This window comes from Lepisosteus oculatus, chromosome 23, assembly GCF_040954835.1.
Source record: "Lepisosteus oculatus isolate fLepOcu1 chromosome 23, fLepOcu1.hap2, whole genome shotgun sequence".
In the NCBI taxonomy this organism is placed as follows: domain Eukaryota; kingdom Metazoa; phylum Chordata; class Actinopteri; order Semionotiformes; family Lepisosteidae; genus Lepisosteus; species Lepisosteus oculatus.
Genome location: NC_090718.1, coordinates 14,159,432 through 14,174,491, shown reverse-complemented (window position 1 = coordinate 14,174,491; position 15,060 = coordinate 14,159,432). Strand labels below are relative to the sequence as shown.

At 44.5% G+C, this 15,060-nt stretch overlaps 1 protein-coding gene across 1 annotated transcript; it reads right to left on the bottom strand.

Annotated features, from left to right (window-relative positions):
- Positions 1-2,744: 2,744 nt before the first annotated feature.
- On the bottom strand, positions 2,745-15,060 carry ccdc15 (coiled-coil domain containing 15). Its single transcript, XM_015337545.2, has 10 exons — positions 14,712-15,060; positions 13,008-13,157; positions 12,407-12,598; positions 11,971-12,087; positions 11,008-11,166; positions 10,297-10,416; positions 9,283-9,386; positions 7,832-8,026; positions 6,160-6,308; positions 2,745-4,545 (listed from the first exon to the last, which is right to left on the bottom strand). Exons 1-10 carry the CDS (start codon positions 14,910-14,912, stop codon positions 4,427-4,429), a joined length of 1,506 nt encoding a protein of 501 aa, XP_015193031.2. The 5' UTR covers positions 14,913-15,060; the 3' UTR covers positions 2,745-4,426.

The window sequence follows — 15,060 nt, the reverse complement described above, 5'->3', positions numbered from 1 at the left end:
GGTGACGTCACCCCCAGGCCCGGTTAACCCCCTCGGCCCCTGCAGCGAGTTGAGATCGCAGCCTGGTAGGTCCATGACGAAGACAGGGCTCCGCGAGGGATGCAATGAAAGACGTCGCCCGTGTTGTCAGCAGAAAGGGATTCGATTGCATTTCAGACCCGATAGGCTCAAGTACTTTAATTCACAGGAGGAAACTGCTTTGCCAACGCAGTTAAAAACGTCATTGTCTTTGCTACGCAGACTTAGGAAAAAAATCCAAATGCCAAATAGAGAGCCTAGAGAAGCAGAAGTCTGAAATCCATCACATTCGCAGGAGGTTATTGAAACATACAGAAATGCACTTAACGAGTTGGTTTAGGGGAAACCGTGACATGGCGCACTCTATATACAGATGCACAATCAAGCATTATTTCTTATGATGCCCAGCTTCGATAAAATATAAATGTCATGGCCTCCTATTTTTATGCAGGTTTTGGTAGTTTTACTCTCTTAAACGGCATCTTGAACAGAGCTGCCTGTTATTCTATTGCTCTCTTTATTATGCTGTGAACGTACAGTATCTGGGCTGTGAAATGTCCGGTTTTATTACAGTTAAAAAAAACTGTTTCTTTGTCGAACGAGCAGGTAAATGCACAGGATGCTAAAACAAAAAGCAAAAAGCTAAACCTGACCCTTAAGCGCTGGTTATCTGAAGCTCCTGCAACAGGACATGCATAATCCCACAACCTCTGCAAGGACCAGACTGCTATTTATGGTAATCCATCAGATTTGTGGACAACAGTGAACAATACTGAAGTATTCTGAGTCCCTCTCACCCCAGTCTGAGTCACCTGGATGTAGAGGCTCTGAGAAACACACACCAATTGCAGTTCCTGTAAGAACCACATAATTATAGAATTAGAGGTAAGGAGAGGAGAACGTGACATGATTTCCCATTTTGACTTAGGGAACTAAAACTGCTCAGATAAGAACTGCTTCATATTTTCCACCAGACAAGGCCAGTAAGCGGGACACAGACAGCTGGTGCACGATCAGGTGTCGCCCACTGCCCTGGGTCATCTGATGCTGGAGAGCTCAGCAGGAGATGTAGCTCTGTGTTGAGACGTACAATCTGGGTGTAGCTTTCCTTCTCTCATTAAGAAGAAAGAGCAAAACCATTCCGTATGAAATAAGACACATCTGAATGGTGTGCTGGAACTGGTTGTTTCACAATCAGCAAGCTTGGAATCTTAACTTTTCAGTAAAGCAGCGGTTCTAAATCATAACTGCAGCTATACCCATTTGGTTTTCAACATCTGTTCTTGCATCCCTACATGACAAAGGTTGTGGCAGCTTAGTTATTAAGATCTAAGTTATATCTTGCCTATAGAATAAAAAGACAGAATAATGCATGTTTTAATTTTCAAACACTTTTTTAGCTTTACCTTAAATATCCCTAGGTTTGCCGAAACAAAGTAGATGTACTTTACTGTATATGCCTGTTCTCAATTTGCATTTTAGATTTACCTTCTGTAAAATCTGACCTGTCTCACAGCCCCAGGGTGTCTGCAGTAATGGGAGTAGTTCCAAATCTTGAACTGTGTTAGTTCTATGTAAAATACATCAGCTGTTTTGTAAATATTGCTTTGGTTGACTGAGAAGTGTGACTTAGATTTTCAGATAAAGTTTGTGACACTGGGAGAGTAAACACTTCTAGCTTCAAAGCAGAGAAGATGTGTGCCGAGGTCTGGGGGTCCCTTGAGCAGAAACAATTGTAAAGTTGATCTTCGAATGCCTAGTGAAGTTGTGGATTAAAGACTGCAAATGAGCAGGGCAGAAAGACTCAGTAAAAGTTCACATTAAGCGAGTAGTAGGAGAGAGAAAGAGGGAATGAAAAAAGAAGAAACATGGAGAGCAGGAAAAAGGAACAGGAATCCAGAGGAGTTGGGACTTGAAGCTTGCGCCAGGCGAGAGCCCCTACTTCTTGATCATCCAAAACCAAACCTGACTGGAGCAAAGTATTTGAACCTTATTAGAGGGTGCTATTCTGTGTTTTTAGGGAACTTGGGTTTCCTGTGTAAAAGATACCTCAGATAGAAACGTCTTTCCTGATTAAGGTGCATTTTATGGATAGGGATATAAGCTCCCATTTATTTTGTGGCATCCAGGGTGCATAAAGAGATCTCACTGTAGGTTGCATTGTATTTAGTTAGAAGGCAGCTCATCTCTTATGTGGCCTCTGTAGGCATATTAAGAATTTAGTGCTTAGTAGCAGTCTGGGGCTTTCTGGGTGACCAGAATGATAGGCCTCTGAAACACCTTGTCTGTAAATACTGTATATAATGTAACTTTTATTATTACTCCTCTCAACAAAGCTGTGCCAGAGAATAAAGAATTCACGTGCCTCTAGTTAAAAAAGCCGCTCAGGTATATGGTTAGAAATCAGGTACAAGTTGGGGGTTATGAATAATTGTTTCACTGACTGACTAAACCACTTGGTCAAATCCTGAATTTCACCAGTTTCGTAACCCCCACATTTATAATAATATTTTTCAGAATATGGGAAAAGTAAGAGGCACAGAGTAAATTTGAGATATTGCTCTGTCAGATTTCTGCAATAAAAGAAAAATAAAAATTAAGCAAAAGGAGCCAACATGAGTCTACAAGGCTAACAGCTAAGAGAACAGAAAAAAAATGACAAAATATTATCATTGCTAAAAGAGGGCAGAACGGCATTATCTGTTTTCACAAAAAAACACTTCTATAAAAATGATCTTCTTTTTAATTGATATTGAATTTTTGAAGATTTAAACAAAACCAACAACACAAAAGCTTTGGCAACTATTTCACAAAACACAACAAGCAAAGAACACCACCCTGATTTTAAACATTCATTAATGATGGGAATTTCTTCATTAAAATGAGTCTCATAGTTTCATATAGCTGCAAGTGTGCAGATGCAGCGTTTCACTCTCGTAACAGGAGGTGTTGATACATGTGAATTGTTTTTGAGATTGTATTCTTGTGCTCACCAGTCCATTTCACTGGACCAAACACAAAACGACCAGCATGAAAGAAACACGGAGTATTAAATTCATTTCTGCTACATGTCACGCGCCCATAGTCAGAATTCAGAATTTCTAATCCACCACATTCACAACACATATCAGGTTTACAGTAGTTTGCACTTTTAGTTGCAGTCTGTTTAGTTTAGCAATCAACAGCAGACTTTGGTCACCAAACAAAGGTGTTGTAAAAGGTTCAGTGATAACACAGAATTTATCTGCATCTTAGTTTCCTTAACAGGTTTATGAATGTTTTCAGGTTCTGTGGCTGTTACATGAAACACATAAATAAACAGGTAATTATATACCACTCTACTACAAAACTAGAGCATTGTCCTAACAGATGGTCAGTTCACACGGTTATGGACATCTCAACCAACCCATAAAATGCAGGTAGTTTTTTGCTGCTATTTGTGGCCTGATTCACATTTCCTTTTGTTGATTTAATTTTTTATCTACCAGTTATTGCATGTGAACCGTTTGAGGCTGTCTGAAGTGACATGTTAGCCAGATATGCTGTTGCTTTCATCAGCATACCAGAGGCACAGGCACCAACACTAACATCTTCTATCCCACAGCGCAGCACACTGAGGAAATGGCCTGATCTCCTACTACGTTACAGCCCTCAGAAACAATGGGACATAATGTGGGCTTTTCCCTTCCTTTTACATTTTGGTATGAAAGTGATTATATTACATATTAAGCATGGAGAACCTTTTCCTTAACAAGCACATTGACCATTAGTGTTCAGATGCTCTGTGAAATTTACTCCAAAAGCAGTTAAGGGGAAACTTGAGGAGTTTTCTACACAACTGGCCACCGGAACTAAGAGACTAAACAACTGTCTCTCTGTAGGTACTTCTTCACATAGTGTGGGTGCTCCACGATCAGTCTAGCTAATTGGTGTCATTCCTCCTCAGCTAGTAGCATCAAAAAACGTCCTCTTGAGATACACGAGTCTCCTATTAATCATCCTAGAAAACAGGAACAAGGAAAAAGTACAACTGGATGCAAAAACAACTAAACTAAGAGGAACTGCTTCATTAATACGCGTCCGACAGTCTTTGTCCCTTCTCAATGACGGAGCTGACCATGACGTACCACCTTTCCCCAGGAGAGTTGGGGCCAACAGGGGGTCACAAGGACAATGCTCTGCCGTCGGACCCATTCACTGCCCTGAAAACGTACGTGCTTTCACGTACGCGTGTTGTACACGTGTCACATGTCCCAACACGTGTTGGGAGCAGGAACCTCAAAATCGTTAAAGAAATGGTTCAGATTACCAAAAAAAAAAAGAAGGGAGCCGAAGTGCTGTGTCCTGCGCGCTTGCCACAGGCCGGTTTTTACTGAGACGGGCTGCAGCCCCGTCCCTGCTCCAGAGCCTACTTCCTGGGGGGCTGTGTTTGCGCGGAAGCGATCCTCCTTGCAGACGCTCGCTGGCCTGGGTTCGCCTCCCACAGATCACAGCAGGACAGCACCGACTGCAGCGCGCGGGCATAAGCTGGAAGGGAGGGGGGGGGGAGAGAGGTGCAGGTTAGCTGCTGTGGGGGGGGGTCGACGACACGGGTCTGTTTTGGGACCTACTCATGAGAGAGGGAATCCATTGCTTCTGATGGGTTCCATGCAAATGTAGGCTTTCACTTACCACACATGTAAGCCTGGAGATGCCCTTAAGATTTAAATGGGTTTCTTAAGGCAAAATGAGTTTGGAGAGGTGCACTTGTATGATTCTGTGTGTAATAGTGCCTGAATTCAGATCGATGTTTTTGTGTTCTGTGAATCCTGAAATCCATTTCCAAGTGGGGCTAATTTACAGCATTCATGTGTTTTACGGAATTACAGTATGTTGTCACAGTGACCAAATGTAAGGAGTGACCAAATGTAAGGAGGAAACAGATCCGCTTAATTAAAACAGCAGCGCAGCACAACGGGGATACTCAAATTGCAGCCCATCCAATCTACTCCGTGATTAAATGTGGCTACAGCCAGCTCAGACCTTGTAGCTCAATCGAAATTTAGGAAGAGCCACTGAGGAGCCGGTTGTATCAAAGTAGTGCAGTATACTGGACTGGAAGGGCTGCAGTTTCAGTAGCTCAGCCGTGCAATACGATACAAGCTGTGTGACGGGAACCTGACAATTTAAATTGGAAGAGGCGTTAATGGTAGCAACCCACTGAAGCAGGTGTGAGCCGGGTCAGTACCTGGATGGGAGACTCCTGGGAAAAACTAAGGTTGCTGCTGGAAGAGGTGTTAGTGGAGATAGCAGGGGGTGCTCACCCTGTGGTCCACGTGGGTCCTAATGCCCCAGTATAAGATAGGTATACTATACTGAAAACAGGCGCCGTCCTTCAGATGAGACGTAAAACCAAGGTCCTGACTCTCTGTGGTCATTAAAAATCCCAGGGCATTTCTTAAAAAGAGTAGGGGTGTAACACCGGCCTCCTGGTCAAATTTCCCATTGGCCCTTACCAATTATGGCCTCCTAATAATCCCCATCTATGAACTGGCTTCATTACTCTGCTCTCCTCCCCACTGATAGCTGATGTGTGGGGAGCGTTCTGGCGCACTATGGCTGCCGTCGCATCATCCAGGTGGGGCTGCACACTGGTGGTGGTGGAGGGGATCCCCATTACCTGTAAAGAGCTTTGAGTGGAGTGTCCAGAAAAGCACTATATAATTGTAAGCAATTATTATTATTATTAAAAATACAATCCCAAAAATCTGTTATTGCCTTATTCTCCCTTACAGGTTTTACGTTTAAATGACTTCTGTACTAAATGTCATGCTAGCAATGATTTGACGATCATCATAGATCCCACAAACACCTGACAGAGACCCTCAGGTATTTCCTCTGACTACGGCAGGCTTTGTGAAGCTCCAGCGAGAACTACAGAATCCACATTCCAGGAAAGGCAAGGATTTTTAAACACCTCAAGACAGCTCACATGGGGTTGATTTGTTCCCCATGCTCAAACGAGCATGAGAAAGACCTTGAGAAATAGAGAGAGGGGAGGGGGTCCTCCTGTTTTCGGATTTCAGCCCAGCTGGCGGGTGGGGTTCGTCCCTCCCTGCTCCAAATGACAACGGGCAGGACTGTCCTTGGCCCTGACTGTACCTCTGGGGTTCCTGTAGAAGACACAGTTGTTGGCACAGGTGTCGGGGTGTGTATCCCAGAAGCCGTCTCCACAACAGCAGAGAGGGGGCAGCTCAGCCTTCTCGAGCTTCATCTTCTCACTCATCTGAGCCCGCAGAGCCTCCATGAACCTGTGCCAGAGCAGAAGTGGACTCTTACTAAACCAATTTTACTTTCTGGATTTATTATAAAAGATGCCAATGACAATTCCTTTATAACCTCCACCAATCTGGAACAGCTTCCCAATATTTAGTTTTGATTTAACAGTCTAAGATGACCCATCACCCAAGACTAAACAGCAGATGTCAGTTTGTTACCTTTTGAATTAGTTCATTTATTACAACATCTTTAATGGCCACTTGTTAGAAAGAGCGAGTGCTCAATAATCAAAGAAGAGGTGCAGTTGACATGTAGCTCAACTTACCATGTCAGCATTAATAAATTAGTGCACAGCTTTGCTTCAGATGCAGGGGGTAATGCATTATCATTGCACAGTGCCATTATCAAGCACAGTGCCATTCACTTTCAGATGGCTAAAGCATACCATTTGTGGTTTTAACTGAGAATCCCTAGAAACCACGCTCAGCCTTTGTGGTATCAGCCTGAAGGACTCCCAGTTGACCTCAAGTAAACTGCTCAAGCAAGGCTACTGCATACATCCGATACCGAGCACTTGAGTGCTTTTTTAATTAAAAGGATAAAGAACTCATTGTACCTCCTTCAAGTATGTAAAGTTAAAGTTTTGGAGGACTGCTGAGGTAAAATCAATGTTAACTGATAACTTCATGACTTGATTTAACTTATCAGCTGCCAGCACAAATCAAATACTAAAGGCCTTTGGAGCTCAATGAAAGCAAAGATAAAGCTGTTTTCTTGAGACAGACGTTGAGTTGTTCATGAGGTTATAATGGGGAAATCATCTGAAGCTGTGGATTTCCTAACCACTAGTAGTACGTTAAGGCAATAGAGACACAGATTAAAGCCTAATAATAAAGCATTAATAGTCTCCTATAAAAATGGGATTTGCTTCCCTATAATCTTGTGCTCTGCAAATATCCCTCTGCATTTTTCCCCTAATAAAACATTTGATAAAGACAGTTTTATGCGTTAAGTTGATGACACATCAATTTTCCATAACTGATTTCACTTCTCAGGTATTTAAAGGTTAAATAAGTGCATACTCAACTTATTTTATAGCACACTTGATACTGTCCTCTTAAGAAGAATATGAAAGGTTGCTGTAACTAATTTTAAATAAATTCTCTAGGTGAATAATAATAAAAAAAATTCCTTACACTTATATAGCGCTTTTCTGGACACTCCACTCAAAGTGCTTTACAGGTAATGGGGATCCCCTCCACCACCACCAGTGTGCAGCCCCACCTGGATGATGCACCAGAACTCTCCCCACACACCAGCTCTCAGTGGGGAGGAGATCAGAATGACGAAGCCAGTTCAGAGATGGGGATCATTAGGAGGCTATGATTGGGAAAGGCCAGGGGGAGGTTTGGCCAGGACACCGGGGTGAGTAATAATCAGAGTTTTCTGCAGGCAGGGACTGACCAGGAGGTAGTACTGATCCTCCCCATGCCCAACAACAGGACTATGGCATCTCCTGTGACTGCTCATCTCCTGTGACTGTGTGAAGGGGTACCTGGTGACCTCCCTGTCTTTCTGCGCTTTCTCCCTCCTCTCCTTCTCCTCCTGGGCCTCCTCTTCCTCCAGCCTGAGTCGCTCCAGGACCTCGCACTCCCTCTCTGTGGGGTCTCTCCCCTCTCCTTCCGGCTCTGTCAGTCTCTCCATTCGCCTCTCCTCCTCCCTCCTCTGTCGCTCCTTGTCTGCCTTGATCCTGCAGGAGCAGAGAAGAGGCTCATGCTGAGATACTTTTCACAGACATTTGTTAATTATAACTGAAGCAACACAAAGTCTTGACTTGAAGTTCACACTTCAGATCGAGGGGCCAGGGTGATGATTTGCCCATGTAGCTAGATGGTGAGAGACAAAGCAACTTACACAAAAAATAAGAATCAAACCCCTATTTTTAGTGCGGTATATATCACAATCAAAACCATTTTCAAATGGACTATTAATATGCAGCAACCATTAATATGACTTACTTTAACTGTCTGCATTTAGTATATATTTCTCAGTTTTACTTGTGACTCGTGTCACTGTACAGTTTAAGATTTAATAAACTATATCTCTTTAAAGGTTTTCTTTTCAGTTCCACCATATATACAGTATATATTGCATGCAGCTCTAGCATTCATCTATGTAAAAAGGCAGCATAATTTATCACACTGATCGTCACTCCTTCCCTCTAAGAGAAAGGGTGAAGAGAGCAAAAGATAAACAGGGCTCATTGCAGAAGCTGATAAAATGCAGGGGAGGGAGTGGACACGAGTCTCTGGGATGTGTTTAATAATAATTCCTTACAATTTTATAGTGCTTCTCTGGACACTCCACTTAAAGCACTTCACAGGTAATGGGGACTCCCCTCCACCACCACCAATGACTAGCCTCCACCTGGAGGATACGAAGGCAGCCAAAGTGCTGCTATCAGTAGGGAGGAGAACATAATGATGAAGCCAATTCATTGATGGGGATTATTAGGAGGCCATGATTGGTAAGGGCGAGGAGGAAATTTGGGCAGAAGACCAGGATAACACCCCTACTCTCAAGAAATGACCTGGGATTTTTAATAAACATGGAGAGTTAGGACCTCAGTTTAACATCTCATGTAAAGTTCGGCGTCTTTTTTACAGTATAGTGTCTCCATCACTAAACTGGGGCATTAGGATCCACACAGACCACACAGCGAGCACTCCCTACTGGCCTCACTAACACCAATTCCAGCAGCAGCCTTAGCTTTCCCAGGAGTCCCTCATCCAGGTACTGACCAGCCTTACACCTGCTGAGCTTCAGTGGGTTGTGAGTTGCAGGATGACTGGCTAATGTTTTTCCTTGCTCCTTAGACCTGTCCATGTCTGAGCCTCTGTAATACCGAACCTGTCCAATTCAGTGGAAGATGTAGGACAGATTGTTGTGCAAGTACGACACTGCTGTTGAAGGGGGAAACGTTGAAACAACTGTGGATGACCCCACCTGGCAATTCTCTGCAGGTGCTCCCTGTGGCGCCTCTGCTCCTTCACCTGCTCCCTCTCCATGTCCATGAAGAGGCGGCGGTACATCAGGAACTGAGACTGACGCTGGAAGAACCAGAGATCTGCTGCTGAGGGACGATCGGGGCTTTGTTTTCAAAACTTTTCCTTCAGCTTTTGCCTTTTTATATCCCAAGCAGTATGCATGGCACACATGGCCTGGCCGCAAAGAAATACAGCTGTCATCATACATGACACTGTGACAAACAGGACATGCAACGCTTTCATTGACACCAGGGCTTTGTTTGCCCCTCTGAAGTAGGTGTGTTTAAGTAAAGATTAAGTAAATATAAACATTTTACAGAACATCCATGTAAAAAAAGATGCAAAGAGACTACAGTATTAAAGCCAGAGCATACTAAATTCTGTAGGTGCTTTATTATTTAGTATTTCCTTGCTTTAGTATTTACTTGTGACCTGCAGGCATAATGGAAAAAGAATTGTCATTTCTTTAGCTTTACAGCACACACATAACTTTACTGATACTCAGAGGAGGAACTGAAACAACTCAATTATTAAAAAAACATCTGTGCCTTTCGTTACTCATGCACATAGGAGAAGGAACCGAAATAGATGATCTCTCGTTATTTTTTTATATGCATTCAGCAGCACACATATTAAGGCAAATGTCAAAACCCTTCAATTGAGATCTAGTTTATATGACTTTCCTAGGCTGAATGACTGGACAGGAATATATAGAGCTTGTCCTCTGGTGTTAAGAGGACTGAGAGCACGATACGTCCCTTGGATGGGACCCTGTGTTCCAATGCAGGGTTATCCCAGCACTGCTGTCCGCATAGCCACAGTCGGGAATACTCACCTTTCAGACTCAGACTGAGCCCCTTTTTGTGAGTGATGGGGAGCTGGAGTAGTCAGGTTAGAGAGAGTACAACAGCAGTGTCCAATTCAAACCCACTCTGTCAGTCCAGAGTAAGGAGTGGAGCCTGCCTGTATTTACCTGTCTCTTGAGCTCCTCCTGATCCTCTCTGGGCCAGAGGACCTGGGTCGCTCTGTAGTCTGTGCTGAATCCCGGGCTGGGACCAGTGGGATAGGGCTCTCTCAACATCCGCTCACATAGCTAAGAGACAGAGGAGAGCAAACTCGAGGGGTCACAAACAGGACTGGCAACTAGCAACACCATGCACTGCACAAGAGAGAAAGGTGGCGAGTCTAAATGTTTAAAAACTGAATTCTGTTTAGAGACCAGTGTTAGTTTTCCAGCTTCTCTGAGAGCTTTGAAACCCATGCATTTAAATTTGAAACTTTCCCTTTTTATTAAAGCCGGGTCACCTACAGCATGCATTTGAAAGTGACTTATTTACCGCACAAAGGGAAGAGGCAAATATTTTAGCCTCTGCTGGTGGTGCTGTGTTCTGGGAGCCCTTCCAACCCGAGGATTGAGCAGATAAAAACAAATCTCACACTTATTTCTGAAAGGTTTTTAGAATTGCAGTTTGTAAGTCGCAGTGCATATGGACTCGAACACCCTGTCACGTTGCTGTTGGTAGCCGTGCCCAAGTTTATCAAGTGTGTTCTAATAGCAAACTATATAAACTGCCGAGGCGCATTAAACCCAAAAAATAATTAGGAACATTGTGTGAACTGAAAGGCATGTGTGTCTGCTGGCACAGAGCCTCAGGGGACCCAGACAGCAGCCCTGTCCACTCACCTGCTGGCTCTGGAAGGTGACCGTCTTGCCACTGTGGCCCTCAGGGGGCCCTGCCTCCTCTAGGCCCAAAGGGAGATCATGCTGGCCACTCAGTGGGACCTCCTCCTCTGGCTCCTCCTCCCCTTCTCCAGCAGGGGGCAGCAGACGGGATACTGGCTTCTAGACAGTGCGAGAAAGATGCCAGCAGGTATAAGCTTCTTGCAAGGCATTTTCTACAGCTACACTCAATTTACCAGACTGAAAACTTAAAATCTCCTTGGAGCTGCACTTTGGCTGAATTTCAACTCAAAAAAAACAACAAAAAGAGTATTGCGACAGTAGAAGCATAGGTCAAGTGGGTTAACCAGGAGCAGCATTATTAAAATCATGGTCGCTGTATTTAATTCTTAGAAAAGGTCTTTACATCTCATTTGAAAGTAAGATTAAACTAAAGAAACAATCTAATCAGCTGGTCAGTTATATTAATTAATATGAAAAGACCTCAACAGACCACTGCAAAAGAGATCTGTGTTTTTTTGCACACACAGCAAAATCTAAGAAGGACTGAAGGTGAGCTGTTAGATTACTGTTAGATTAAAAGAAACACCACAACAGAAGAACACTTCTCTAATCCAGGTCAGGGGAGAGAAAGTTACAAGGAAATGAAAACTTCGGCTCAAGAGCAAAGATTAAGAAATGAGACGATCACATGAGAGTGCTCTGATAGGGCAATTGGCCAGCACTTTATCAAAAACTCTTTGCAGATGTTTGCTAATATGCTTACTCAGGAAAATCTTTAGGGGGAAAGCATATAAAAAAGCTGCACTGCACTGAGCTGATGTTTCTGCAATGGTGATTCTTGCTCTATGTTTAGTTGCATAATACCAGACGATGAAAGAGAATGCAGAACTAATTCTGTGCCCTTAATTCAAAACAAAGAGTTGGCACCCAGCATGACAGAAAGGTTTCAGGGTGTAGACTTACATCCCTGGTTGGCGAAACCCTCCAGATGCCTCCTGGGAGTTCTGATGTTAGCTTCCCGGCAGAGATGGTCTGACAGGAAGCCAGTCTGCGCCTGACCTGCTTCAGCACTTTGCCGAGCTGAGAGAGACACAAAAACACATCAAATTTCCTTCAGATCACATCTTCACAAGAGATTTTTGCAGCACAGCATTCGCTGCGATTCTTAAACAGATGAATCACTTCATTACACCGCGTATTCTGTCCTGATTTTATCATTGTGCATCTCACTCAGACAAATTTATGAGTACCATTTGCCGAGTTACAATGCATTCAACATAAATGCTGCAAGCCACATGTGGTGGTACAGAGGTACCCTTCAGGTTCATTATTGATACTTCCCAGGATCAGAATTTGCCCCAGGAGTCCAAACCCTGACATATTCCCTCTCTGCTCTCACCTGGTGTTCTTGTTGCTGGAAGGCACCACTGTCTGTGTCGCCAGCCCCCAGGCCCTGGGCGCTCACCCAGCGGGAACCAGGGCCGCAGATGGCCAGCTCCCCCTGGTGGTCGGAGGTACACATGTTCTTGCGGGTGGTCAGGCGCTGGGCAGCATCACATGACTGCTGGACAACTCTTCCTTCATGCTCCGCCTACGAGGCAAGGACAGAGAGTCTGAAACACATCCCTGCCAGCCTGCTTCCAGGCCTCAGGCCTTAATTCTCCTGCAGAGGTTTGAGGTTTAAATAAACCAGAGCAAAGGCACTACATAAGACATGGTAAAAACATATTTTTGGGTAATGGTATTCCATACTTTTGGGTATTCCATTAATTCCCTGTGTATTTGTGCGTTTTGATCCATGTTTCAGCCAAGAAATACAAGTATCAGAGAACAGCTGAAGGAACACTGCCCAGTGCCTGTGGAATCGGTGTTTGTTGGAAAGGTGTGTGAACAACAGAGCCTGCAGCGTTTCGCAGGTTACATAGAAATGACAGCTAATTAACTGCTAATAGGAGGATGTTACCTATTCATTAATCGATACTGTATGTGGGTGGTCTTACCACTTCGTAGGACTTCTGCAGCTGGCGCCTTTTCCGCGCCTGGGCCTGCTGGGCCACGCGGCGCCGCACCTCGGCCTGGAACCTGCGCAGGCTCTCCGTCTTCTCCCGGCTCACTTCCGACAGCATCTCCTCCAGCAGCACGGCCTGAATCTGTCGGGCGGGGGGGGGCAGGCATCACCGCGCGCCCAGCTGCGCCAGCCCTTTTCTCCGAGGCACAGCTCTCGGTCTCACCCACCCGGGAGCAGCTGCATCTCACTGGGTCTCAGTTCCCAGGATGACTTAAGGCTACAAAACCGGAGCCGGACGGGCCAGATTCCTCAACCCAAATTTCTCTGCTTAAGAAGATGTTGTTGTAACCCGACTCAGAAAATGTCCAAATACTGATTCCAGAACGCAACCTAGTATCTTTGTGCTGTTTCAAACGATTCCTTGTAACATTACCACCAGAAGCAGTATTTCTTCATGAAAATGATACATTCCAGAGAAATGTTTATAAATTAAACAGAGACATTGGCGCCTGAAGAAAGAAAAAATGTCTAATGGGCTTTATATGATATTGCCAGCAGCCACATCACCCTGCAATTCACAACTGACAACCTGCTGAAGCTCAGCAGGTATGAGCCTGGTCAGTACCAGGAAGGGAGACTCCTGGGTAAGCTAAGGTTGCTTCTGGGGGTGTTACCCCAGTTTTCTGGATAAACTTCTCCCTGGCCTGTACCAATCACGGCCTGTTCTCCTCCCCACTGATAGCTGATGTGTGGGGAGAGTTCTGGTGCATCATCCAGGTGGTGGTGGAGGGGAGTCCAGAAAAGCGCTATATAAGTGTAAGCATTTTTGCACATAACCTGTTACTTTTTTGTTGTTTTGCACATTGCCTGTTGTTGTTTTTTGCACATTGCCTGTTGTTTTTTTTGCACATCATCTGTTGTTCTTTTTTGCACATCATCTGTTGTTGTTTTTTGCACACTGCCTGTTGTCTCTGTCTTTTTTTTGCTACACAATTGTATTTTTGTTGTTGTTGCGTTTTTTTCTCTTTGTACTACTTATGTCCGAGAGCTAGCTAAATAGCATTTCGTTATACCATATACCATGTATATGAGTGTAATGACAATAAACTTGAACTTGAAGCAATTATTATTATTAATTGTTCATTTGTTCTGATGATAACAATGAAAACAGTAGCATGCTCTTATAGCACCACCTGTCGACGACTTCTCATGTAGAATAGACTCTACAGAACTGACCAGTATAGACACATCGGGGTTTATTATTATTGACTAGTGAAATGAAAGCCGATTAAGTCACTAAACACGTCTCTTCGGAACCGCTGAACGCCACTTTTCCCATGATGTCCTAATATCCCGACAAGAACGCGTTCTGTATGAGTGTAGGACAACCCACCGGTCAAACGTCAACATCCAGTATCTTGCCAGAGAACTGCAGAGACAGTATGAATGCGCATTACTCTGTGCAAGTCTTTTTAATACTACATTAGTTTGTTTTCACATGCAGTACGATCACAAACCCCGATACAAAACGTGACAACCCAAGCACGGAATACCGACAACATTTACAGCACAGCACTGAGCTACGGGATGTTAAATCGTGTTGAATGTAGTGGTTTCGACACCACTCTGACGGGTCTCACACATCGATGCCTAATCTCCTGGTCCCACAGGTGCCCAAAGGCGTTGCAGTACTTACAGCGGGGTGCTCCTGGTAGTCTTGGCCGATCTCCACCCAGGCTCCCACGGGCATCACTGCCTGGTTCCTCTCGGCAAGCACCTTCTGGTTCACGACCAGTCTCAGGGCTTTGGGTCTCATCGAGGCGGGCTGGTTCTCGCTTTTGCGGCTGTGTACTGATGCCCTGACAGGGCCCGTGGCTCGCTTCTCGGCAGGACTCATCGTCCGGTCCTCTAAACTCACACGAAGGTAAAGCAGCCTCCTAGCCGGTTACACTGAACCAACGTCCGACGAATCGGCGCTCCTCCCAGACTAACAGTTCAAACTTCTGCAGGGAAGGACGCCACCGCCTTCGCAACGGGCATAGAGC

Excerpts from the sequence above, each read along its gene's own strand:
- ccdc15 (XM_015337545.2), bottom strand. The coding sequence starts at position 14,912 with ATGAGTCCTGCCGAGAAGCGAGCCACGGGCCCTGTCAGGGCATCAGTA. Across the intron at positions 13,158-14,711 it reads ACTACCAGGAGCACCCCGCT|ATTCAGGCCGTGCTGCTGGA; the intron begins GTAAGTACTGCA and ends CCCGCCCGACAG. Across the intron at positions 12,599-13,007 it reads TGCAGAAGTCCTACGAAGTG|GCGGAGCATGAAGGAAGAGT; the intron begins GTAAGACCACCC and ends CTTGCCTCGTAG.